Source organism: Anomaloglossus baeobatrachus, chromosome 8 (genome assembly GCF_048569485.1).
Source record: "Anomaloglossus baeobatrachus isolate aAnoBae1 chromosome 8, aAnoBae1.hap1, whole genome shotgun sequence".
Lineage (NCBI taxonomy): Eukaryota > Metazoa > Chordata > Amphibia > Anura > Aromobatidae > Anomaloglossus > Anomaloglossus baeobatrachus.
Genome location: NC_134360.1, coordinates 195,571,449 through 195,598,434, shown reverse-complemented (window position 1 = coordinate 195,598,434; position 26,986 = coordinate 195,571,449). Strand labels below are relative to the sequence as shown.

At 43.3% G+C, this 26,986-nt stretch overlaps 2 protein-coding genes across 3 annotated transcripts in view; one reads left to right on the top strand and one right to left on the bottom strand.

The window, feature by feature from the left end:
• Positions 1-4,056, top strand: part of ABCA4 (ATP binding cassette subfamily A member 4) — a 295,790-nt gene extending 291,734 nt beyond the window's left edge. The window contains exons 50-51 of the mRNA XM_075322132.1: positions 227-476; positions 3,186-4,056. Coding sequence (XP_075178247.1) covers positions 227-476; positions 3,186-3,305 — 370 coding nt within the window. The 3' untranslated portion in view covers positions 3,306-4,056. The remainder of the gene's footprint in view (positions 1-226; positions 477-3,185) is intronic.
• Positions 4,057-9,324: 5,268 nt separating this feature from the next.
• LOC142250184 (very-long-chain enoyl-CoA reductase-like) overlaps positions 9,325-26,986 on the bottom strand; it is an 88,857-nt gene continuing 71,195 nt past the window's right edge. For both annotated transcript variants that reach the window (XM_075322352.1, XM_075322353.1), the window contains 6 exons: positions 23,138-23,210; positions 23,009-23,052; positions 22,711-22,768; positions 18,519-18,607; positions 10,859-10,904; positions 9,325-10,773 (listed from right to left, as the gene is read on the bottom strand). In XM_075322352.1, coding sequence (XP_075178467.1) covers positions 10,646-10,773; positions 10,859-10,904; positions 18,519-18,607; positions 22,711-22,768; positions 23,009-23,052; positions 23,138-23,210 — 438 coding nt within the window. In that variant the 3' untranslated portion in view covers positions 9,325-10,645. The remainder of the gene's footprint in view (positions 10,774-10,858; positions 10,905-18,518; positions 18,608-22,710; positions 22,769-23,008; positions 23,053-23,137; positions 23,211-26,986) is intronic.

The window sequence follows — 26,986 nt, the reverse complement described above, 5'->3', positions numbered from 1 at the left end:
AAGGGTCAGGTATGTTCGATTTCACACTGCCGATCCTTTTGAGCTGTAAGTAATAAGTTACCGCAAGAGGAAATTGATGAGGACTCTCTGATAGGGAAGACAGGAGTACTCGACAATCGTTCCTACCAATGGCAGAGTCAGGCAAGATAGCTGAACCATCATATGGCCAACAGCCATCAGAAGTATATGGGGTGCATCAGTTCTCAGACTTTATTCTATTTCTCAGATTTGGAGATGGTTATATCGTTACGTTGAAGATCAGCGCACAGACGCCAGGAACAGCCCCTGACCCAGGACCGGCAGAGAGGTTTATACTGGCAAACTTTCCTGGCAGCTTACAACGAGAGAAACACTACAATATGTTACAGTATCAGATCTCCTCCTCTTCCCTGGCCAAAATATTCCAACTTCTTATCTCCAACAAAGACGCCCTTCACATTGAGGAATACTCGGTGTCACAGACAACGTTAGACCAGGTAACTAGCACTGGGGCACTAGCATTATGTTTGTGATATCCTAGTATAAGATTTATAATAAAAGTTTTAAGCAAAGAGTAAAATACAGAATGTCCCTAAAGTCTGGACACATAGGGAAGAATACATATTTTCAAGAAATGAAATTTATTAAACACATTTTATTCAATTGGAATATTAACGTTTTCAATATGATTTGAGATGTAAAGGTTGATACACTTTGCAAAATTCACGTGAACTCGATGCAATAAATCCACATTGCCGTCAGTTTTAGCACATTCACTCGTTATCCATTCAATCTAGTTATTCAAATTGGCATTCAACCAAACGATTACCACTGTGGTAAAATCGGCAAGTGTGCCAACCTATTGGAACCATTCAGGAACTCTCTCACCTAAACTTTCAAGTTGCAGCATTAACTGATGTCCCAGGATGGAAAAATAGGTCTCACCAGTTACCTGTTCTTTGAACAATAATGGTCCCAACACATGAGCTTTCCACAAACCACGCCATCATTTGTTGCGCTCCTTGCAGTTTTGCATAATCAACAAAATGTGGATTTTTTGCGATCAGTATCGAACATTCTCTCCGTTAACCTCACCAGTAACATAAAACAAAGCTTCATCACTGAATAGCACAAAAGTCTTCAGTGAAACAATATGTTTCATTACAATTTATTGGAAAACCATTCATACAAAATTATAGGTAAAGTATTTCTTTGTACCATGTTAGCCAGTAGATAGAAAAAAAATGTTTAAAAGAACTGAGAGTCCTCGGTGGTTGATACCTTTTAATGGCTAATTGAAAAGGTGGCAATAAATAGTGAGCTTTCGAGACTACTCGGGTCTCTTCTGAAGAGACCTGAGTAGTCTTGAAAGCTTGCTATTATTACCAGCTTTTCAGATAGCCATTAAAAGGTATCAACCACCGAGGACTCTCAGTTCTTTTAAACAATTTTTTTCCCAAATTATAGTAATGAGCTATCCTATGTCTCCAGACATTAGGGACAACCTGTACGACTGTAGTTACGTTTTTTCTTATTTTTTTTTTATTGGGAAACACATGTTAATTTTAAGGGCCTATGTATTATGGACCCATAAACACTCTGTATGGTGTGTGTCTTTAAAAAAATATTTTAATTTTAAATTGTAAAAAAAACAAAACAAAACAAAATTTATAAAGTTTCATGTTTAAAGCAGATCTATCACCAGATTTGACGGTATAATCTACACACATTATTAAATAAATCTATTAAATACACCATCAGTATAAGTTTTAGCGCATGCTCACACGAGCGTAGGAATCAGACGAGTGAATTGTGAGAAAATCTCGCTTTGCACTCGGACCAATGTTAGTCAGTGAAGGAGAGCAGATGGTCAGATTTTTTTCTCATCCAGATTCTAGATGTCAAAAAGCAAAAAAGAAAGAATATCATTACTTACAGCAAGATGGAATTGCAGCTGTATATTGCTCAGGCCAAAAAACTACTACTACTCCAGCAGGATACAGCTAAACCCCCACTAAGTGGAGGCATCACAGGTGCAGGAGGAGCCAATCATACTCACTTCCAAATATGGAAGAGGTAATGGCTGGATGGTAAAACTGCACACTAGTGGCTTGCATAGAGCACTGTTCACACTAGCAGACGTGCAGTCACAAACTCGCAGCCTATTAGGTGACGCCCATACTATTAGATCAGGCGGGCTGCCAAGCCGTACCCCCACTGCGCGCTACATAGGGACAGAAACTCTAATGGCAAGGCCGAACAAAAAGGGGCCTGGCTGTATCCTGTACAAAAAAAATGATGTTTTTTGTTAGCGTTAGTTAGTCAGTTAAGGAGAGCAGATGGTCAGATTTTTTTCTCATCCAGATTCTAGATGAGAGAAAAGTTGCAGCATGCTGCGATTTTCAGCAAGAGCCATGTCACTTGCACCTATACAAGTCTATGGATGCGAGTGAAACATCGGACATCCAACTGCAGTGCAATAATCGCATCAGCTGATAATGAAGGAGATGGGGAGATTAATTCCTCCCTCTCTTCCGCAGCTGCGATCTGATTGCAGGATCAGGTCACAGTCACATGATACTTGGCTCATGCTGGCAGCACAGCGGGAGCCGAGGGTCATTAGCATATCGCATCCGATGCATTCGCATCAGATGCCATACAATTGTGTGAAGCCAGCCTTACTTTGAAAATTGGTGCCAAACTTTAACTCAATATTCACTCACTTGGCCTGATTGACAGCTTCTCAGTGTCCATCTTCCCTGCTGAGATCTCAAACTGCTCATTACAAGCTGCAGCTGTCCGTCAGATTGGGTGGGCAGACACTGAATACACTTGGACTCATGAACTAATTTGTTCTATAACTGAACTCAAAACTACTCACATTATTATCAAGATTATTTAGCCATTCTGACATGGATTTACCAAGTATATACACCAGCTTCATCATGTCTATGAGATCATTTATATTTAATACTGTTTGTATTGCGAAATCTGGAGACAGATCCGCCTTACGATAACATTAACCCTTTAAGAGAACACAAACCGTACATAGTCATCCCTGGAGGAGGCTTGAGACAGTCCTTATGTTCCAGACTTCTGTGTTCACCTCTTCCCTATCCAGTATGCTTTATTGCAATTTTTATTTAACAGATAGAACATCTTTAATCACTTCATATCTATAGTGAAAACTTCTGTTCCATATACAGGTATTTGTAAACTTTGCTAAACAGCAGACGGATGATGAGGATATCCCTCTACACCCCCGAGCAGCTGGAGCATCACGGGAGATCAGAGTGGCACCGGCTCCACCACCAAAGGCGACATAAAGATCAGGCTACATCTGCCCTAGGCATCAGGGCACAGGACCGGACGGTGATGGTGCTTTTCTGAAATGCGAAATAGTTTCTACAAGCACAAAAGAATAATTTACTCTTGACATTTGCTACGATCTAATTGAGCAAAGTTTTAGGGCAGTGTCCCAGCACACTCCAGTGATGATGGTGGTCACTTCCGGCTGCTGCTTTCTCCCGCGTGGGTCAGTCTTGTAGAATGAGGTTGCTTGGCACATAGATGTGGGTTGTGCCAAGTATATACAGAGGGCAATTTATGGCAGTTTAGCGATTATAGCTTCTAATAGGGACCAATGTTAAGAAAAGCTGAAAAGGCAAATTCCATGAACGCCCAAATTATATTTCTGCACTTATAACAAAGACAAAAGCTAATTGCACGTTTTTAAAACTTTTAGAAACTTTGTTTTATGACAAGATGATTCTCACCTATAAAAAAAACTTTGACGTATATGTGTTTCAGCTGTACAATATCAGCAGCTATAGGGAGACATATCTCTTGTTGTTATACGTTGAAGAGATGAAAGTACTAAGTTTAGCAGATGAGAATATGTGTAATTGGAGTAATAATGCTCTGTATTTACAGACTGATTGGAGAGTAGATTTGCTTTGTCATTTTTTTCATATGCTTATTAACAAATAAAGTTTAGCGAGTTGAATCTACCCGCTTTGACTTATCATCATGTACCGTTATGATATTAATGCACACTATTCTAATAAAATATAGATGTTGACTAGAAGATTTGACTTCCTACGTTGTAAGCTGTGACTCACCAGAATTCCAAATTGTTTTTTATCAGTACAAATAGTTTCCATAACGCTGATCTCTCCAATAAAGTTTTCAGACCCCATCTGTGAATATACTGGTGTGGCGGCTTGGACTGACCCACTGAGGAGCAGGAGAATTCACCGGGGGTCCCTTGTGAATTACACTCACTAACTTCCCTGCATGAGAATCTAAACATTCATTAAAACAAACTACCCAGATAAATATTACATTGAATAGTACATAAAATTGTGTATTAGTCTGGTTATTTTTGCATCTAGCTTAGCAATAGATCCCCAGAATTAATGTTACTGGTGGGCCCTTATCACAGTTGTAACGCTCACTGCCGATGATGTTAAGCCTTGTAGTTGAAGGGGTTTGAATAAGCATCTGCTGCAAGGCAGACGCTTGGTACGACTCCCAGGGCAGTGACCAGGACTGTGGCAGCTAACCACTAGGACCTGGAATGGACATAAGAGCAGGCAAGTACTGGTGGGATGACTGAGGCAGGCAGGAAGGTGGGTACAGACAGATATGGTGGGCACGGCCGGGACAGGTACAAGTGATTGACACAGGAGCAGTGGGACCTGACAATTAGCTAGAGGACTAGTAGACTAACTAACTAGGAGTGCTGCGTAGGTGTGGCGCCCCTTGAGGTGCAGTATTCACCTTTGATACGGAGGAGGTAGTCACCGGTAACCACCATCAAAACACTCATCCAACACATAACACGGGAACTCTTCCACTGGGACTGGGCTAGGGTAGGTGCTGGGGTGGCCATCACGAGGTATGGGACCTCTTGCGCACTAGTTCAGGAACCCGGGAGGCGGGGCACCAACAGGGGACGTTAGGAGCCATCTCTCACACTATAAACAGTTAGCACCGGACAGCGTCCGAGTGAGGACGCACTTGAGAACAAGCAAGAACAGACATGAATAGTTTGTGGCCTGTGGTCTGGAGCTGGAGGCTTGACCCGGGTTCCTAGAAAAGAAGGGGGATCCCAGGGTTCGCGGCGAGTGTGGAAGGTAGCCCGTGACCCATTACACGGCCCAGGAGCTGCGGTGGAGGGAAACTGTCGAAAGGTGATGCACAGAAGGAAACACCGGCCTTGACCTCCGAAGCATCCGCCATCGGCTGAGGCCCAACACAGTGTAGCCCGGTACCCCAATGGCGGTGTGCTTCCAGTGAGTAAAAAAAAAAAAAAAAAACAAAAACTTTAACTGCACCATTTGTGTTGTCTGATCATGGCTGGCACTCCCAAGCTCGCACCCCTGCGCCATAGGTGACTACTACCACCAACATCCTCCCTGGGGTATAGCTCTGCCTGTGGAGAGCTGAATCATCTGAGCTGCGTTGTTATCCGCCCCAGCAGAGAAGTCCCGCAGCGGCAGCTGATATTGGCCGCACACCACAAGTGGCGTCACGAACAACTACTCCCATCATCCCCATCCTTAGACACCGTTGGGGTCAAGGAACCAGGCAAGGCCACCACGGTGACCCAGGAGAACCGCGGCCTGGTTACGAGTAGCCTCCGACCCCATTTTCACGTCACAGGCACCTCCCCTAATGGGAGGATGCCTTAAATACACAGTTCCGGGAAATGGCTCGCCCGTCCTTTAAGAGGAGGTCAAGTTTACACACACGTGCCCTAAGCACACTCCCGGGAGACCTAAGCTGCATGCACAGGCCCCGGGAGGGGGAGGAAGCCGGAGCACTTGTGGACAGTGGTGGGAGTGTGGAGGAGGATGCAGCAAGGCTGTGTGGGCGAGTCAGCGTCCCTGCAGGGACGCCAGTACTACACCAGTCCAACATTGCTTGTGTGCAAATATTATAAGTAAGGCAGGCAACATGGAGGCTTCCTTCAGGTCCTCCTGTATCTTAAAAGTTGTGTGCACTTTTGCACCAGTGTTTTGTTTCAATGCAATTAAAATATGAGTACACTTTGCAAGTGACTTGCTTATAAATATTATATTGTGTATACGACCATGCAGAAACATGTGTGTCCATGGTTACACATCTAATTAAATACTTTTTTATATAATATATACGCATGTTTGTAGAGAATATTGGTGAAGCGTGCACAGTGTTGGACTGAGCTGCCAAGAGCCCACTGTTCAGCCAGCCTCATTAACACATTTATCTGTGCTTCTATGTAGTTTGTTGAGTGAATGAGGAGATGCTTCTTTTTTCTGTACATAGTGAATAGTGTAATGGGGCCAAACACTGCTCATATTGGGGGGAGTAAGTGGCTCACTCCAGCAGAGGGGCCCAACAGGGATTTTCCCTGTTCCCCTGTGGGCCAGTCCGAGACTTAGGGGTACTTTTCACGTTGCGACATCACTAGCGATGCCGAGCGCGATAGTACCCGCCCCCGTCGCACATGCGATATCTTGTGATAGCTGCCGTAGCGAACATTATCGCTATGGCAGCTTCACACGCACTTACCTGCCCTGCGACGTTGCTCTGGCCGGTGACCCGCCTCCTTACTAAGGGGGCAGGTCGTGCGGCGTCACAGCGATGTCACACGGCAAGCGGCCAATAGAAGCGGAGGAGCAGAGATGAGCGGGATGTAAACATCCCGACCACCTGCTTCCTTCCGCACAGCCGGTGGAGTCAGGTAAGGAGATGTTCCTTGCTCCTGCACACAGGATCTGCTACACAGATCACCGATTTACGACGCTTTTGAGATCGTTTATCGGCGCATCTAGGCTTTACATGTTGTGACGTTGTTACCGACGCCGGATGTGCGTCACTTTCAATTTGACCCTGAAGATATCGCAGTAGCGATGTCGCAACATGCAAAGTACCCTTTAGTGTCCATTACTTGGGAGCCCCACTAATGTTTTTGATAAGTTGTATGATCAACCAGTTGTAAGTTAGAAAACTGGATACATTTTTAAATCTTTGTCTTTTGCATTATAACAAACTCTAAAACCAACACTTTCTATCCGACAAAATAAAACACACAAAGATGATGGTATATAAAAACTCAGTCTTTTATTAATCGATGTACAGAATTATACAGACTGTATGGCTTTTCTACTGCTGTAAAAATACACAGCACAAAAGAGCAATGGTTTATTAGTTGCTTATATGGCTTCTGTTGGTATTTCAGGAAAACATCTGTAATAAGCTTTGGCTTTTGAATGGTGCATAAGGCTTCTTGTATATATATTGAGGACCTAGAAAGTTTGATTTCTACAAAGCTTTTTGCGCCTCTGTGCTGGGATTGTACGAAGTGGTTATCTGTGTGATCTAATGTTCCTTACGCTTGAGCGGGCACAGAAACTTTATGACCTCTCAAATAGTTTGTCGGCTAATTCTCAACAAATATTTTTGCGCTTTCTAATTCTTATTCTATTTTTCCATTATTGTGCTTTGGTAAATTAGTTGTAAAATTGGATAAAGCACCTAAAGCAAAACACTAGACAGAACATTAATAACATAAATCATGTTCCAATGAGAATTATACTTAAAGGTTATTCCAGTCTTCATAGATGGGTATTGTTGCATAGCACTTATGAAACCAAGCTGAACTTGTAATAAACCATAAACTGCAATTCTTGAGAGATTATCAATTTTGTTTTCACTGCAGCTTGCTGTATTGGAGACTGACCGCCACTGCTACTGTCTGTTAGAAGACATGAGCAGTGCTTACAAGCTCTTTCTGTTGAGCTTGTAAGCATAGTTTTGAAGATGGTAAGATTGCTGGAGCAAGCCATTACCTCTTAGATGCTGCGATGTCGCACGCGATAGTCCCTGCCCCCATCGCAGCAGCGATATCTTGTGATTCCTGGCGTAGCAAACATTATCGCTACGCCAGCTTCACATGCACTCACCTGTCCTGCGACGTCGCCCTGGCTGGCGACCCGCCTCCTTCCTAAGGGGGCGGGTCGTACAACGTCACAGCGACGTCACACGGCAGGCGGCCAATCAAAGCGAAGGGGCGGAGATGAGCAGGATGTAAACATCCCGCCCACCTTCTTCCTTCCGTATAGCTGCCGGTGGCAGGTAAGGAGATGTTCCTCGCTCCTTTGGCTTCACACACAGCGATGTGTGCTGCCGCAGGAACGAGGAACAACATCGTACCTGTCACGGCAGCGTAATTATGAAAAATTCGGAGCCTACACCGATGATACGATAACGACGCTTTTGCGCTCGTTAATCGTATCATCTAGGATTTACACACTACGATGTCGAAAGTGACACCGGATGTGCGTCACTTTCGATTTGACCCCACCAACATCGCACGTGCGATGTTGCAACGTGCAAAGCCGCCCTTAGTCTCTGCCAGCTTAACTACAGTGCTTACAATCTACATAGCAGTGGTGGTCGGTCTCCTAGGCAACAAGCTGTAAACAAAAAAATTAAAAAGTGTTAATATCTCAAGAACAGCTGCAAATTTTAATACACAGTACATTGCAAACGTGATTTATGAAGATTGGAATAATTTTTAAAAATTGAGAAAAATTATTGCATTCATGGAGGCAAAGTACTGACAAATGTTACACAAGCAAAAATAATCAGGGAGTCATCTTCCAGTCCTAAATGGAGTGCTAAACACCATCCTTCACTGTTGTGATATACACAAGCCTCGAAATTTAAGGTCCATGCACATATAGCCCATAAAGGTCCACATTTCAGGCGCTCTGTGTGCTGCCATATGCCATAAAAAGGTCCAACATTTCAATAGTAAACAAAAGTTCTGTTAATCAATTTGTTGTCAACTCAATTTTCAAGTGTTGTGACTTTATCAAGCAGTCGGTAAACCAGATCCAGGATAAGACCTAGATGATGGCCTGATGAAACTTGATTTGCCAAAAGCTGATGAACCAATAAAATAATTTTGCATCATAACTGGGGAGCCGTGATTCTTCTCTACTACAGGTAGACGATGACAACCAATAATGGACAATAATGCACGAAAGTTCAAAAGGCATCCAGCTCACCTGTTCCTCCAAGTGCACGGCGTCTGTCCAGAAACTATCCAAGGTAAAAAAACTTTGTTCCAGCACATGGGGAGTATAAACTTCTTTTTATGGAAAAAATATAGTTAAAAAACACACACACGGATGGTAGGTGAAAAAAACAGCAAACTGGCCCCAGAAACACTGGTTTACACACGTTTCGAGGCTGACGCCTCTTAATCATAACCATAGGTTATTGCCTTGAAACGCGTAAACCGGTGTTTCTGGTGCCAGTTTGCTGTTTTTTTCACCTACCATCCTTGTGTGTTTTTTAACTGTTATTTCCATAAAAATAAGTTTATACTCCCTATATGCTGGGACAAAGTTTTTTGTTTTTTTTTACAAATAAAGGACAATACTTTCAGAATGAGCATTTTTGCCCTAAGCATTGTTAAAATTTCAGGTTTACCATCTTGCCAAGTCAAATCAAAGTGAGGTTTTCGCAACAAAGTGTTAAAATCAATTACGAGTACAGTGAATGGTCATACCGTAATGTCTAAGGGGGCAATGGAGGCATCTTGCTGTGTGGTCAGGGCTGTGGGGGTCATCATAGCATGTGGGATGGCTGTGGGGATTTTCATACTGTGTATGGGGGGCTGTAGGAGTCATCTTACTGAGTGTAGGGGACTGTGAGGGCCATTGTGCAGACTGTAGGGGGCCATTGGGGTATCAGGTAACAACTTTATAGGGGCACACAGGACAATTCTAAATGTTAAATGGACACTTAAGAGACTTTAATACATTATAAGGGACACTCCTAGTATTATAACTTTCAAAAGGAGCACACAAAGCATAATTACTTTCTAGAGGCAAAATTAGAGTACTATTACTTTCTATGGCACTCACAGAGGGCATTAATATTCTCTAGGGCCAATTTTACCATGTAGACGACATTTTACTATACAACCAGTATAGTACCGCATCCTTGTCCTTGATAAAGACCGCTGTCGGTTGAATCTTTGGACCATAGCTATCACTTGGCAAATCAAAATAAAATTCACTTATTTCAATAAAAATTTCTACTCTTTGACTTTTTTGGTGCTGAGGTGTTATGTCTACTGTAAGTGCTAATGTGGTCTTGGTATCAACCACTATACAGTCACCATTTGGTGGTAATATCGGTCTTGGTTGTACACTCCTATTAGGGTGTGCCAGCGTGGTTGTACACATTCTTACATTGGTTTGGGGCCCAATCCTTGCCCCCTATGTGCATAATCATGGCACCGACAGCGCATAGTGCCACCCTCTGCCTTCAGTGAACAGTACAGAAAAAATATTTGTCTAATAAAACATAATGTGGTGGACATTCCTGGACAGGAGACCCAGCAGTGTCACATTCATCGAGGATAAACAGTCACCTATAGTATGATGACATCTGCTGGTCTAAGTCTCTACAGTTGTATTTTACAGCAATGGATGTTGTACATTGTTCCAAATCTGCAGAAAAAGCCATACAAAAAAAAAAAAAAGTTAAAAAAAAATAATAATTTAATGCTGTTCTGTGCATATCCTTATATTAAGCTAGAATTCAGTATCAAATGTTAAAACAAAATATTAGAAATGTTCTTTTTTTTGCATATGTGTCTTCACAGTAGAAAGGGGATTATTGACATCCGTATTCTTGGATAGTCCTTAAACTCCCTGATATATCGATGATGTTTTTCTTTTGCCCAGATTGTCATCTGAATAAAACCAATCAATGTAAAAAGTCCAACTGCGAAGAAAAATAAGATGTGACATGAGGCAAAGAAAGAACATGGAGAGCAAGTACAGATTGCGGTATGGGCAAGAATTCATACCTGGAACGCACTGGGTCATCACAGTGAAACTAATCCAGCTTCCTACCTAGAAAACAATGTCTAGCATTAGAGAAAAGGGTTTTGTTTTTGTTTTTTTTTTCCATGTTTGACAGTCCTGCCCTTTACTATATACGTGAATGGAGCTGAACTGAAATACCAAACATCATGGACATGCATGGCGCAATTTCTAATTTATAATATTATATATATATATATATATATTATAGTTATTATTATACTTTTTTTTACTTGTGTGTTTGTGTGTATATATCACAGAAGTGAGTATAGAACATGTCTCGCCATGGTGAACCACAGGAGTTGAGTGCATGTGCTGAGCGTCAGATGCAGAGGATGTATGAGTGCTGCCAGCATTGCTGCAGAGGTTACAGGGGTGAGTGTTTGCCTATCAGTGTTGAGACTGTGATGCCCTGGCAAAACCAGGTAGTCACAGAAAGAATTAATCCTCCTTGGCAGCTACACAATCCCCACACAGATGTACACCAGTCAATCAGGCCCTACTCACCCCCTCCCAAGGAAAAAGGGAGGGGGGGCGAGAGGAGCTAATGAAGTGGAGAGAGTTTTAGTTTCAGTTGTGCAGTAGTCAGAGAAGTGCTGACAGGGTAAGCTTGGAGCTCCCCGGGAGAAAGTGGTAGCCGGGGTTGGAGCCCTGGACTACTGGACTAGGTGGCCGTGAGGGCCACAGGCGACGGAGATCCGGTCGCGGGGATCCTGACGTGACCGGGACAGGGTTGTAGCCCGCCGGTGCAGGGAGAGGGACGCGATCCGGAGGCCGTTCAAACGGACTAGTCCAGACAAGAAAGAGACAGGCAGAGTGTGGAAAGGTGGGCCCTGGTTGTACATCTGGGTGTGGGACCCGAAGACACCCGCCAAAGGTGACCGGCCATTTGGCAAGTTGGTTGACAAAACAGACCGTTTCCTGACCCTACACATGAAAGCAGCCTCATCCAACACCAGGACAACCGAACTGTACGTGTGCTGATCCCTGCAAGCCCTGCCACCACCACAACTCCCAATTGGGCCCCGGGACTACAACTCCCCTACCCGTGCAGGGGATCCCACCTTGCTGCCCCCACACCATCAGTCCCGGGCACGGTCCCCAGAGGCAGCGGCAGTGCCACCATCTCATCACCGCAACCCATGGGTGGTGTCACAGACAATCTCCCTTTACATATTCCCCTTTTGTTGTGGAGCTTTGGATCACAGACCGGGTCACGCCACCGTGATACCTCTAGAAGCGACCCCATTGGCCCGGTTCTGAGTACCCCCTATTCCTGGGCGACAGAAGACCATAGGCCGCACACTGAATCAAATTGGTCTTCATGGCTATCATCCCAGAAGTAAGCCTCTTCTAAAGATGATGCACAAGAAAGCCTGCAAAAAGTGCAAGGATTACTGGGACCACGTACAGTGGTCAGATGAGACTAAGATAAATTTATTTGGTTCAGATTGTGTCATGGGTGTGTGGCGGCAACAAGGTGAGGAGTACAAAAGCAAGTGTTTCCTGCCTACTGTGAAGCATAGTGGTGGGAGTGTCATGGTTTGGGGCTGCACCAATGCTGCCAGCTGTGGGGAGTTACAGTTCATTGAGGAAACCATGAATACCAACATGTACAGTACTTTGATATACTGAAGCAGTGCATGATCCCCCTCCCTTTGGAAACTGGGCCGCAGGCAGTGTTCCAACATGATAACGACTAGTGTTGAGCGTGTAGTTGACTATTCTTACTTGCTATGCTGTTAGCGAGTACTGTCCACTACTCGCATATTCGTTACGAGTAGCGGGCGCAAAGTAAGTCAATGGTAAATACTCGTTAAGTAGCGAGTAACCCGAAAGCCGTACTAATCGCTAATCAAACGAAAAGTACGGCTTTTGGGTTACTCGCTACTTAACAAGTATTTCCCATTGACTTACATTGCGTCCGCTACTTGTAACGAATATGTGAATAGCGGACAGTACTCGCGAACAGCATAGCGAGTACGAATAGTTAACTACACGCTCAACACTAATAACGACCCCAAGAACACCTCCAAGACGACCACTGCCTTGTTAAAGAAACTGAGGGTAAAGATGCTGGATCGGCCAAGCATTTCCAGACCTAAACCCTATTGATAATCTGTGGGGCCTCCTCAAACTGAAGGTGAAGGTGCGCAAGGTCTCTAACATCCACCAGCTTCGTGATATCGTCATGGAGGATGGAAGAGGATCCAGCGGCTCCTGTGAAGCTATAGTGAACTCCATGCTTAAGAGAGTTAAGGTAGTGCTTGAAAATAATGGTGGCCACATAAAATATTGACACTTTGGATATAATTTGGCCATTTTCACTTGGGGTATATTCACATCTGTTGCCAGCAGTTTAGGCTAGTTTCACACTTGCGTTGAATGCCATCCGTTGCATTGCGTTGTGTGACGGATGCAACGGATGTGTTGCATATAGTGGCACAACGGATGGTACAAAACAACGGAATCTGCTTTTTTTTTTCTTTACAGTTTTACCGACGGCAGACTATTGTGAACGATCAGCTGATCGCTCACAGCAGCCGGTCGCCGGGTGATCAGCTGATCGCTCACAGCAGCCGGTCGCCGGGTGATCAGCTGATCGCTCACAGCAGCCGGTCGCCGGGTGATCAGCTGATCGCTCACAGCAGCCGGTCGCCGGGTGATCAGCTGATCGCTCACAGCAGCCGGTCGCCGGGTGATCAGCTGATCGCTCACAGCAGCCGGTCGCCGGGTGATCAGCTGATCGCTCACAGCAGCCGGGTGATCAGTTGATCACTCACAGCAGCCGGTCGCCGGGTGATCAGCTGATCGCTCACAGCAGCCGGTCGCCGGGTGATCAGCTGATCGTTCGGCCGCTGAGAATGTGTGCGGGGGCGAGGTGTGGGGTGGGTGGAGCCGAGCGGGGCCATGGCGCTGAGGACATCAGTGCCGCGGGGACTGCATAACTGGGGACAGGTGAGTGTGTGTGTGTGTGTGTGTGTGTGTGTGTGTGTGTGTGTGTGTGTCTGTGTGTGCGTGTGTACATGCGGAGTGGGGGCGGAGCCGAGTGGGGAAATGTCGGGCTCCCTGCGCACGTAGCCAGGGTAAATATCTGGTAATTAAGCAAAGCACTTTGCTTGGTTACCCGATATTTACCTTGGTTACCAGCGTACACCGCTTAGCGCTGGCTCCTTGCACACGTAGCCAGGGTAAATATTGGGTAACTAGGCAAAGCGCTTTGCTTAGTAACCTGATATGCACCCTGGTTACGTGTGCAGGGAGCCAGAGAGCATGCGCAGCGAAATCCTAAGGATTCCGCTGCTCAAAAAATGTTACATGCTGCGTTCCTTCCGCCGGCGGATGCAACGCAGCGTCGGCCAGCGGAAGCAACGCAGGTCCATCACTCGCAATCCGTCGTCCATACAAGTCTATGGGAAGCAGCGGAATCCGTTAACGGATTCCGCTGTTTTCCAAAACGGCGGATTGCAACTGAAGGAAAACAACGCAAGTGTGAAACTAGCCTTAGACCCGAATGGCTGTGTTGTAGAAAACGTCGTATCTTCTGTGTTGTCCCATGAAAAGATAGAATAAAAAAAAAAAAATTGCAAAAATGTGATGGGTGTACTCACTTTTGTGATATACTGTTATATATATATATATATATATATATATATATATATATATATATATACATAAATATACATATATATACATAAATATACAGTACAGACCAAAGGTTTGGACACACCTCATTCAAAGAGCTTTCTTTATTTTCATGATTCTGAAAATTGTAGATTCACATTGAAGGCATCAAAACTATGAATGAAAACATGTGGAATGAAATACTTAACAAAAAAGTGTGAAACAACTTAAAATATATGTCTTATATTCTGGGGTCTTCAAAGTAGCCACCTTTTGCTTTGATTACTGCTTTTTAAACTCTTGGCATTCTCTTGATGAGCTTCAAGAGGTAGTCATCGGAAATGGTTTCCAACAGTCTTGAAGGAGTTCCCAGAGATGCTTAGCACTTGTTGGCCCTTTTGCCTTCACTCTGCGGTCCAGCTCACCCAAACCATCTTGATTGGGTTCAGGTCTGGTGACTGTGGAGGCCAGGTCATCTGGTGTAGACCCCATCACTCTCCTTCTTAGTCAAATAGCCCTTACACACCCTGGAGGTGTGTTTGGGGGTCATTGTCCTGTTGAAAAATAAGTGGTGGTCTAACTAAACGCAAACCGGATGGAATAGCATGCCTCTGCAAGATGCTGTGGTAGGCATGCTGGTTCAGTATGCCTTCAATTTTGAATAAATCCCCAACAGTGCCACCAGACCCCCACACCATCACACCTCCTCCTCCATACTTCACGGTGGGAACCAGGCATGTAGAGTCCATCCGTTCACCTTTTCTGAGTTGCACAAAGACACGGTGGTTGGATCTAAAGATTTCAAATTTTGACTCATCAGACCAAAGCACAGATGTCTACTGGTCTAACGTCCATTTCTTGTGTTCTTTAGCCCAAACACGTCTCTTCTGCATGTCACCTAACAGTCTATTCAGTAGGACTATCAGCTGTGTATCCACCAGACTTATGCAGAACACAACTGATTGTCCCAAGCCCATTTATAAGGCAAGAAATCCCACTTATTAAACCTGACAGGGCACACCTGTGAAGTGAAAACCATTTCCGGTGACTACCTCTTGAAGCTCATCAAGAGAATGCCAAGAGTGTGCAAAGCAGTGATCAAAGCAAAAGGTGGCTACTTTGAAGAATCTAGAATATAAAACATATTTTCAGTTGTTTCACACTTTTTTGTTAAGTATTTCATTCCACATGTGTTAATTCATTGCTTTGATGCCTTCAATGTAAATCTACAATTTTCAGAGTCATGAAAATAAAGAAAACTCATTGAATGAGAAGTTGTGTCCAAACGTTTGGTCTGTACTGTACATATTATACACATACACACAAAAACTATATTTTGTAGGTTGGCAATTCAAAGGGAAACTAGGTTTTGTTACGATGGCATATTGGATAGCAATCACATCTAGGGCCACGGAGCCATTAATGGATAGTGCAGAGGCTCGATGATAGATGAGGTTAATTATTTTTAAGTGCATTCGTCCTAGTAGATAAATAGTATTCACATAAAGAAAAAAGATAAAATGTGCGTTCACCTAAGGCAAACTAATACAGAATTTTTCAACATTGATAAATCTTGTTGTTTGAGCATCATTTGCAAAGATTTCTGCACAGCCCAATCAGATGGTCAGACATTTCTAGAGCAAATCTGCTGTACATGAATATAATCTTATGCTTCATGTTGTTAACTCTCTGTGCAAGTTTTCTAATAACAAAAAAAATTCCTAAAATTGCCAAATCTGCACCAAACTGTTTTTTTATGGTGTGCGGTATTTTTTAGTTATATATTTATTTAATTTTTTTTTTTTTTTTTTTTTTTTTTTTTAAATTACAATGGTTTTTTTTAAATAACTATCTTGCACTTTTGACACTGGCCACTGGGGATCTTTTAGATTTATTCTGTCATTTCAGGAAGAATTTACAGCAGTTTCCTTATCATAGGGGCAGGATTTCAATGATCGATCGCACCTCTATGCACAGTTGATAACACATGATTCATCAATCACAATAGGCGAGGTCACAGCTCCTCCTCCCTTTGCATACGCTCAATAGATGCTTTAATACAACATATAGGATTGGTCTGTTATTGTGGATAATGTACATGTGTTGTTTCCTGAAACCGCAGGAAGTTAGAATCTAAAATCGCCATAGTGGCCAATGTGAAACATGGTAAGATTTCTTTTCTTTTTTTTGCATTTTTAAGGCTGGGGCCACACGATCGTATGGCATCTGATGCGAGTGCACCGGATGCAATATCCTAATGACCCTCGGCTCCCGCTGTGCTGCAACTGTAAGCCGAGTGTCATGGCACGGTGATCCAATCCTGCGATCGGAGGAGAGGGATGGATTAATCTCCACATCTCCATTGTCAGCTGATGCGATTATCGTACTGCACTCCGGTGTCATCTGAGTGCTGTGAGATGTTTCACTCGCACCCAAAGACTTGTATGGGTGCGAATGCATTCTGATCGTGTCATGATCCAGGACCGGTATTCTCCACTCCAGAGTTTCCTAGACCCGGCCTGGTCATGTCAGGGGTTAATTTCCATCAGCCTCGTTCTGGTTTGCATTCCTAAGCTGGATATAGTTTTGCTCTGCAGCCTGTGACTTGCTCTGGTGAGATTTCCTGTTTGATCTGACTCCTTGTTACCGTGTCCTAACCTTACCCTCCCACGTTCGTCCGTCTGTCCCAGTCGCTGACTTCCAGCTCCTGTCTGTTTGTGTTCCCCTCTGCATTCCTGATCTCCCGGCTTCAGTTTCGGTTCTGTTTTCTGACTTGATTTTGATCCTCCCTTTGCAATGACTTGACTTTCCTGGCTAGACCCTGACTGTTTGACTACTCTATTGCCCCCTGGTGGTTCGCCTGTTTACTACCTGCTGAGGTTACTCTGCTGTACTTCAGCTGTCTTTCTGTTCATTGTTACTTTCACTCTCCTTCACTACTTTGCTGCCACCTAGTAGGGAATACGCTGTAGTACGCCTTACTAGCCCTTTGTACAGAGTGACAGATTGGATTCCCCCCCCGCAGCATGCTGCGACTGTTTTCTCAGTCTGATTAGGGCTGAGAAAATAATCACAGATTGGAACGTCCCCATAGTGTAACATGGGTCAGAGTGGAATGTGATTTTTTTTTTACTGCATTTCACTGGGGCCGTTTTACTCGCCGTGTGTCCTAGCTCTAATACAAGTTGTGATATGCTATAAATTGGAAAGAGAAAACCAAACATTGCCAAAAAGAGATCTCTCTCATATATTATATATATATATATATATATATATATATATATATATATATATAGATATATATATGTACATGCATACATATATATACATACACACACACATACATCTATCTCTGTGTGTGTGTGTGTGTGTGTATGTGTGTATGTGTGTATGTGTGTGTATGTGTGTATGTGTGTGTATGTGTGTATGTGTGTGTATGTGTGTATGTGTGTGTGTGTGTGTATGTGTGTATGTATGTATGTATGTATGTATGTATGTATGTATGTATGTATGTATGTATATATATATATATATATATACATACATACATACATACATACATACATACATACACACACATACATACACACACATAGAGATAGATATATAATCTATAATATATATATATATAACACAAAAACCTGATTTAATCAATGTCTTTTTCTGACGAATGCTTCCCTTTAGATCATCGATGTATTATATCATCATTTAAACAGCACCCCCCATGTAATACTATGGAAATATCTGTCTGGCCACATCTTATGATACTTCTGGTGTTTCCTTAAGCAGTAAACAAATATTTTATTTTCTTTACAATTAAATGTGGCTTTAGGAAAGAAAGTGAATGCACTGCACATCTCGCTGAGCGTCTGCACTCTATTTGTTATATATGTCAGCAAGAGAAAGGTACGTCAGCAAACTTACAGACGCTTCTGCCAGAACTTCCATTATAGCCAGCATTTACTTTAATCAGATTAGGACGTTAATTTGTTCGCGGAGTGATGAGTTGCCAATACCTACCTCATAGGTATAGTTAGGACATGACACAAAGAAAAACAACCATGTAAAAGGATTTCGTGTGGGAAAGGGATATCTCCGCGACCTGGGACCTGAAAGACAGAAACCCATTAGGTTATGTTCAGATATTGTGCACTTTTATCAGAATCTCGCCAAAAATCCACAATATATTTTACAGTATTAGTGAATACAGATTTACAAAACCCTTTCACATGGATTTTAGAGAGAATGTGGAAGATCTTTTATTTATTTTTTTTTTGCTGCAAATTAAATCTACTTTGCCTGAAACATATTTTGGCAAAAATTTGATGCAAATCATCCACAGAATGAAAAACATCGGCACAGTCATCCTTGGATTCACACAGCACATACCGGATCCAGGTACAAAATCTGCCTCCAAATTCCACAAAAATGTAACAAAAAAAAAAAAAAAAATCAATCCTAATGAGCAATATGAGTTGAATAAAAAAAGTGAAAAAAAAAATGAATAAAAATTTACTGAAACCACAATGCGTTTTGCCTGAAGACAGCTGTCCTCAGGTGTCTTTGTTCACAGAATACTTACACTGACAAAGGCCATATTACTGCTCTGGCAGCATAAACATTTTTTTTTACCGCAGTTTGCAGACACGCTACAGATCTTTAAAGCCACAGGTTTCATTAATTGGAATGCAATGAGTAAAAAACAGCCTCAGAAGGGGTATTCCCATCTCCAAGATCGTATCCCAATATGTAGTAGGTATAATAATAATATTAGCAAATATTTCCAATTAGAAATGTAGTATAGTTCTAATGATTTACTATATCTTTTACCTCATATGCAGGGCATTGCAGCTTAGGTAACAATGGTTTTGTTCACTCATATATTGACATTAAAGGGTACTTTACACACTGCGATCTTGCTAGCGAGATAGCAAGCGATCATACCCGCCCCCGTCGGTTTTGCAACACTGGCAAATTGCTGCCCGTTGCGCACAACCTCGTTAGTCCCCGTCACACGGACTTACCTGCCCTGCGATGTCGCTCTGGTCGGCGAACCACCTCCTTTCTAAGGGGGCGGTTCGTGCGGAGTCACAGCGATGTCACACGGCAGGCATCCAATAGAAGCGGAGGGGCGGAGATGAGCGGGACGTAACAACCCTTCCACCTCCTTCCTTCAGCATTGCCGGTGGAGATGTTCCTCGCTCCTGCGGTGTCACACACAGCGATGTGTGCTGCCGTAGGAACGAGGAATAACATCGCTAATAAGCAGAAAACGATTTTTGGTTTCAGGACGACCTCTCCACGGCAAACTATTTTGACCTCTTTTGCGATCGTTTAAGGTCGCTCATAAGTGTCACACACTGCGATCTCGTTAATGAAGCCGGATGTGCGTCACAAACACCGTGACCCCGACGATAATTCACTAACGATATCAGAGCGTGTAAAGCCCCCTTGAGGGTTCAGTTCCACTTGCGCTCAACTTCCGGTGCGAAAGCATAGGAAGTGATATGCTAATGACCCTCTGCTGCAAGCGTCAGCCAAGGGTCATGCGTCTGTGATGCAATCGCATCACAGGTGCGGAGAAGAGGGAGGGAACACTTTCTCCCCATCTCCTCCACTGTCTGTCTCTGCATATATCGCACTGCACTCTGATGACAGGCGAGTGCAGTGCGATGTTTCACATGCTCCCGTAGGCTTGTATGGGGGTTCGTGAGCCAAGAATCGCTGCCAAACGCAGCGTTCTGCGATTCATTCTGCATGCCGTTATGGCATGAGAAATCAATCGCAGATGGAGACTGCCCCATAAGTTTTGCACTGGTGCGAGTTCAGTCTGATGTTTTATCGGATTTCACTTGTCCATGCAAATCGCAAGTGGAACTGAGGCCTTAAGGCTGCTTTAGTAGTTTCAATTTGTTGTGCGATCACATTTGCGATCACACACGCCCCCATCCTTTGTGTGTCAAAGGCAATTTGTTGCCCGTGTCGCACAAACTCGTAACCCCCCATCATATGTGCTTACCTCCCGAACGACCTCGCTGTGGGCGGCGAACATCCACTTCCTGAAGGGGGAGGGACGTTCGACGTCACACAGCGGCCGGCCAATAGAAGCGGAGGGGCGGAGATGAGCTGGATGTAAACATCCCGCCCACCACCTTCCTTCCGCATTGCCGGCGGGACGCAGGTAAGCTGCAGTTCATCGTTCCCGGGGTGTCACACGGAGCGATGTGTGCTGCCCCGGGTACAACGAACAACAGGACGTGCGATTTTTTGAAAATGAGCGACGTGTCAGTGATGAACGAGAAGGTGAGTATTTCTGCTCGTTCATAGATGTCACACGCTACGATATCACCAATGATGCCGGATGTGCGTCACTTACGATGTGACCCCGCCGACATCTCGTTAGATATATCGTAGCGTGTAAAGCCCGCTTTAGTCAGTTGCTCGTGGTTGTAACCATGGATACCCAAGCTAAAAGCCCTGCAGATTAGGTAAGAGACATGGCTATATCAGGAGAACTATACTACATTTCTAATTGGAGGTATTTGCTAATATTATTACACCTTCTACATATGTGGATGGGATCTTGGAAATAGGAATAACACTTTAAGGTCTTATTTAGACGTGTGTTATTGTGCATGAGTGCCATCTGTGTTTTTTATGGATAGCACTCATACCTATGATAGTGAATGGGGTCACTCACTTGTCAGATTTTCAGCAGACCAAGCATTGCACACAAAATCAAAGAGACCTGTCCAATTTTGATCCGACTGTTGGATCAAAACGAAAAATACAAGTCTATCTTCTCAGAAAGAAAGGAAAAAAAAAAAACACATCGGAGAGCACTTTTTTTTAATTATTTTTCCCATACGAAAAAGACTGACTAAACTTTTATCGAATGCTGACCAAACTGATTAAATTGGATGAAAATGACTGAATAATCACTGATGAAAGTAAGTTGTAAGAAAGTGGTGTTCATACATAAAGCGTCCGAACGCAAACTTTTTTTGTAAAGTCTGTATTTGGTACGAACTATGATCCTTGGCTTCGCTCATCTCCAATCTTTAGTAATTAGGCATTTTGTAAAATGAATAAAGCGAGAAAACATCTTTCTTTTTACAGTCCTGTCAGATAAAGATGTTACAATACAACAAAGTGGCCGGAATAAAGCATAAATGGACGCCGGATGGAAATGGGTGTACTGTCTGGTGAAGCAGTTGAGGGCCTTAGGGCAAGTTGATTCTCCACAAATTTTCAGAAATTTATGTGAGCGCCATTCAGTTGCTTTTATCTGAAAGGATTTATTTCTACAGAAGGTGTATAAAATTCTGCAAATCCTGCTCTTGCCTTTACATCGAATCATAAGATGTCACTTCTGGAGCACCCCACGAGGTCTGGGGAATACTAGTGACCAGACAGGTGAGGGTCAAGGGATGTCACGGGTGGCCCTGTCCGGTTTCATCACCCCGTGGTGTCCAGAAAAAGGGGATGGAAAAGGATGGTGGGATGATGAGGGTATTGGAAGCAGTTGTTGTCTCGTGTCGCCACCTGTGGTGTACGGCCAGGGATCGGCCGCCGCTGCGGGTGCTGTCCCCTGGGGCGGATGGTGTCGCAGCAGGGATGGTTGGGCTCCCCACAGGTAGAGCCTGGCCCCATGGAGGATGATGGGGGTGGTAGTGACCATTGGCGCCGAAGTTAGTTAGTTGATAGTGGTCATAACCATGGATATTTTAGAGCACGGTGGCTCAGTGGTTAGCACTGCAGTCTTGCAGCGCTGGGGTCCTGGGTTCAAATCCCACCAAGGACAACATCTGCAAGGAGTTTGTATGTTCTCCCCGTGTTTGCGTGGGTTTCCTCCGGGTTCTCCGGTTTCCTCCCACACTCGAAAGACATACAGATAGGGACTCTAGATTGTGAGCCCCAATGGGGACAGTGTTGCCAATGTATGTAAAGCGGTGTGGAATTAATAGCGCTATATAAATGAATACAATTATTATTATCCTGCAATGTCCTGAACATGAGGTAAGAGACATGGCTTTATCAGGAAAACTATACTACATTTGTAATTGGAGGTATTTGCTAATATTATTAGTATTACACCTACTACATATTTGGATAGGATCTTTTAGATGGGAATAACTCTTTAAGCACCTAATGCAAGTTTAATTAGCAGTCAAATAGAAAAAAAAACAAAACTATAAAATAGATAGCATACCTTCTATTTTCAGATTACTTAGTGCTACATGAATGAAGAAATTCCCAGTTTCACATATCTGAGAAAAAACAAAACCAACAAGATTTACTAAGAAATAATGTACTTATAAAATAAATGGAACTAATGATCCATAGGAGATTACATTCAGTTTTGCAGCAGGCTGTAAATCCATAGTCCTAGCTATGGCAGGTTGCACATGTATCTAGTGCTCTATATGAAAACTGCAATATAATAGGATTTGTTTTCTATGAAAGCACGTAAAATAGAAAAAAAATATTTAAATTGTGAAAATACCCACCAAAAACATGATCATAGATAAGCTGATCTGCTTTTTCCCATAAGCTGTAAGACATTAAAACAAAACAAATGACGGATCTTGAAGATCGGGGAGCACCGAGAAGTTTCATGCAATCTTTCTCAAACTTACAGGGTGGCGTGTACAAAGGGTGGTTGATATAGTACGCCAGCCACGCAGCAAACCCCCAGTAGTAGAAACAGTTCTGTAAAACAATCCGACAGTTAACCCATTGTAAGAACCATAGAATAATAGAAAAACAACATATACAACAATACAGAATATTTATACAGTGTGTCCACCCATATCCTGTATACCGCCATTAACGTGAAAACGGTGGCAGCTATAGACACAGAAGTGGTGTCTAAGTATAGTAAAGTAGAAACCACCTATAGCGCCACCTGGTGGAAAACAACGGAGTTAACATTTTTATCACGAAAACAAAACGAGATAGAGAAAAAAAGTGAATTAAAAAATTGTAGGGCATCATCAATTCAATACGAATCGACACCTTGCATACAGAAATGCTATGATATGAAACCCATGACCCCCCCAAAACATTGAATGCTGGTCACGCATATGGCGCTCATTGAACTTTAATGCTCAAAGTGGCCCCCGTCAGCTGCAATGCACATCTGGACTCTGGACAGCATACTGTATCTTGCTGCACGTTGTGCAATATGGTAGGTGACACGTTTGCACAAGGATCTGTAATACGTCATCGTAGATCCTGCAAGGTTGGTGGAGGGGTCGCATACACCTACTGTTTGATGTGACCTCACAGAAAAGTCCAATGGGGTCAGGTGAGGTCAGGTGAGCGTGGAGGCCACTCCACACAGCCACCATACCAATGACTTGTAGGAAGGTCTCCATGAGGTGTCGCTTCACGTCCGCAGCCTTGTGAGCTTTAAACGTTCTAATCATAGCATTTCTGTATGAAAGGTGTCGATTCGTATTGAATTGATGATGCCCTGCAACTTTGTAATTCAATTTTTTTTCTCTCTCGTTCCGTTTTCGAGATAAAAATGCTAACTCCGTTTTCCACCAGGTGGCGCTATAGGTGGTTTCATTGCGTAGCGCATGGCTACTTTACTATACCTAGACACCACTTCTATGCCTATAGCTGCCGCCGTTCTCATGTTAATGGTGGTGGACAAGATATGGGTGGGCACACTGTATACATACAGAATACAATCCCCTAATTGAAATTCATTGCTCAGTAGTGTATGTATAGCTCATGATTAGAGGACCAGGATTGAAGGATTGTTTTTTTCATGAACTGCTGGACATACATGATACAATCTGCATTGATTGACACATTGCATTTTCACACATTTTCTCCGCACAATTTTGGTGCAAAAAAAACCCCAAAAACAAACAAAAAACAATGTTTTACAGTACCAGCAATGTGAATGACATTTCTGAACTCTCTCTCATATACGTTGCTTATTTTTTTCCTTGCAGATCTGAAGCAGTTTCATATCTTCACCGTGTCAATTCTTTGTCCCCTTTTGTAGTTTTTCATCCATTCAAATGAATGGGTTAAAAATGCATCAAAAACACATGCAAAAATGGTATAAAAATAAAAAAAGTGTTTTTTGAAGCATTTTTTTTTTGCCAAGACACATTATTGGTGCAGAAACGTTAAAAATACATAAATATAACCTGTCATGTGAAAAATATGCCATTAACCTACAGATATGGGGTTGATATGCATATAGCGTTCTGAACCTGACCGGGGCCCACACTTGGAGCCTCGCTGCCCGGAGAAAATTAATTTTATTCCTCCGGCAGTGTTTGGCTTCCAGTCATAAGGGCGGTGCCGATGCAGGTTCAGTCACCACAGTGCATAGTGAGCGATGGCTGTAACTGCGCCCCCCGTATTGACTGACAGCAGGGTCTAATGTTGAGCTCTAATGCAGACTCAGCTGTCAGTCGGTATGGGGGAGCAGTTACAGCCGCCGCTCACTATACACTGAGTGATGATTGAACCATGCTGGCACTGCTCCTATGACTGAAAGCCAAACACTGCTGGAGGAATAAAGTTAATTTCTTCCTAGCAGTGGAGCTGTAAGTGTGGAAGCCGGGTAGGTGTCATCCGAGTACAGTCCGATTTCCGCAGACAATGGAGAAATTAAGTTCTCCAACTTCCTCATACGACAGAATCCAGATTGCAGTAAATGACACTCCGCTCAGAACTCTGATCAGAGTTTCAGCTAACAGGGCCAGCCTTAGCCAGAATGGCGCCCTGTGCAAAACTGCCCTTTGGTGCCCCCCCTACTGATTTTTTACCCAGTTTCCCAAGAAAAAAAAAAAACAAAAAGGACAGGAGGCCATTTTTTTATATCTTAAGAAAATTGATCTCTTCAAATGTACAATAGATTACAAATTTGTGTTGGCGAATCTGCACCTCAAATCCACCACGTCTGATCTCGTTTTTTTTAGAGGTCTTCCAATTTCAACCATTTATGCCGTATCCATGGATATTACACCCCACCCCAACTCTGACTCCACCCCTCAAGCCCTCCACCATTCTTGGAAAAACGTGTGTGTGTGTGTGTGTGTGTGTGTGTGTGTGTGTGTGTGTGTGTGTGTGTGTGTGTGTGTGTGTGTGTGTGTGTATGTATGTATGTATGTATGTATGTATGTATGTATATACAAATTGGGTTTTTGCAACAGCTATCAGTTTCATATATCTAATAACTGATGGACTGAGTAATATTTCTGGATTGACATGAGGTTTATTGTACTAACAGAAAATGTGCAATCTGCATTTAAACAAAATTTGACTGGTGCAAAAAGTATGCGCACCCTTATCAATTTCTTGATTTGAACACTCCTAACTACTTTTTACTGACTTACTAAAGCACTAAATTGGTTTTGTAACCTCATTGAGCTTTGAACTTCATAGGCAGGTGTATCCAATCATGAGAAAAGGTATTTAAGGTGGCCACTCCTATTTGAATCTCCTATGAAGAGTGGCATCATGGGCTCCTCAAAACAACTCTCAAATGATCTGAAAACAAAGATTATTCTACATAGTTGTTCAGGGGAAGGATACAAAAAAATGTCTCAGAGATTTAAACTGTCAGTTTCCACTGTGAGGAACATAGTAAGGAAATGGAAGAACACAGGTACAGTTCTTGTTAAGCCCAGAAGTGGCAGGCCAAGAAAAATATCAGAAAGGCAGAGAAGAAGAATGGTGAGAACAGTCAAGGACAATCCACAGACCACCTCCAAAGACCTGCAGCATCATCTTGCTGCAGATGGTGTCAATGTGCATCGGTCAACAATACAGCGCACTTTGCACAAGGAGAAGCTGTATGGGAGAGTGATGCGAAAGAAGCCGTTTCTGCAAGCACGCCACAAACAGAGTCGCCTGAGGTATGCAAAAGCACATTTGGACAAGCCAGTTACATTTTGGAAGAAGGTCCTGTGGACTGATGAAACAAAGATGGAGTTGTTGGGTCATACAAAAAGGCATTATGCATGGAGGCAAACAAACACTGCATTCCAAGAAAAGCACTTGCTACCCACAGTAAGATTTGGTGGAGGTTCCATCATGCTTTGGGGCTGTGTGGCCAATGCCGGCACCGGGAATCTTGTTAGAGTTGAGGGTCGCATGGATTCAACTCAGTATCAGCAGATTCTTGACAATAATGTGCAAGAATCAGTGACGAAGTTGAAGTTACGCAGGGGATGGATATTTCAGCAAGACAATGATCCAAAACACCGCTCCAAACCTACTCAGGCATTCATGCAGAGGAACAATTACAATGTTCTGGAATGGCCATCCCAGTCCCCAGACCTGAATATCATTGAAAATCTGTGGGATGATTTGAAGCGTGCTGTCCATGCTCGGCGACCAAACTTAACTGAACTGGAATTGTTTTATAAACAGGAATGGTCAAATATACCTTCATCCAGGAACTCATTAAAAGCTACAGGAAGAGACTAGAGGCTGTTATTTTTGCAAAAGGA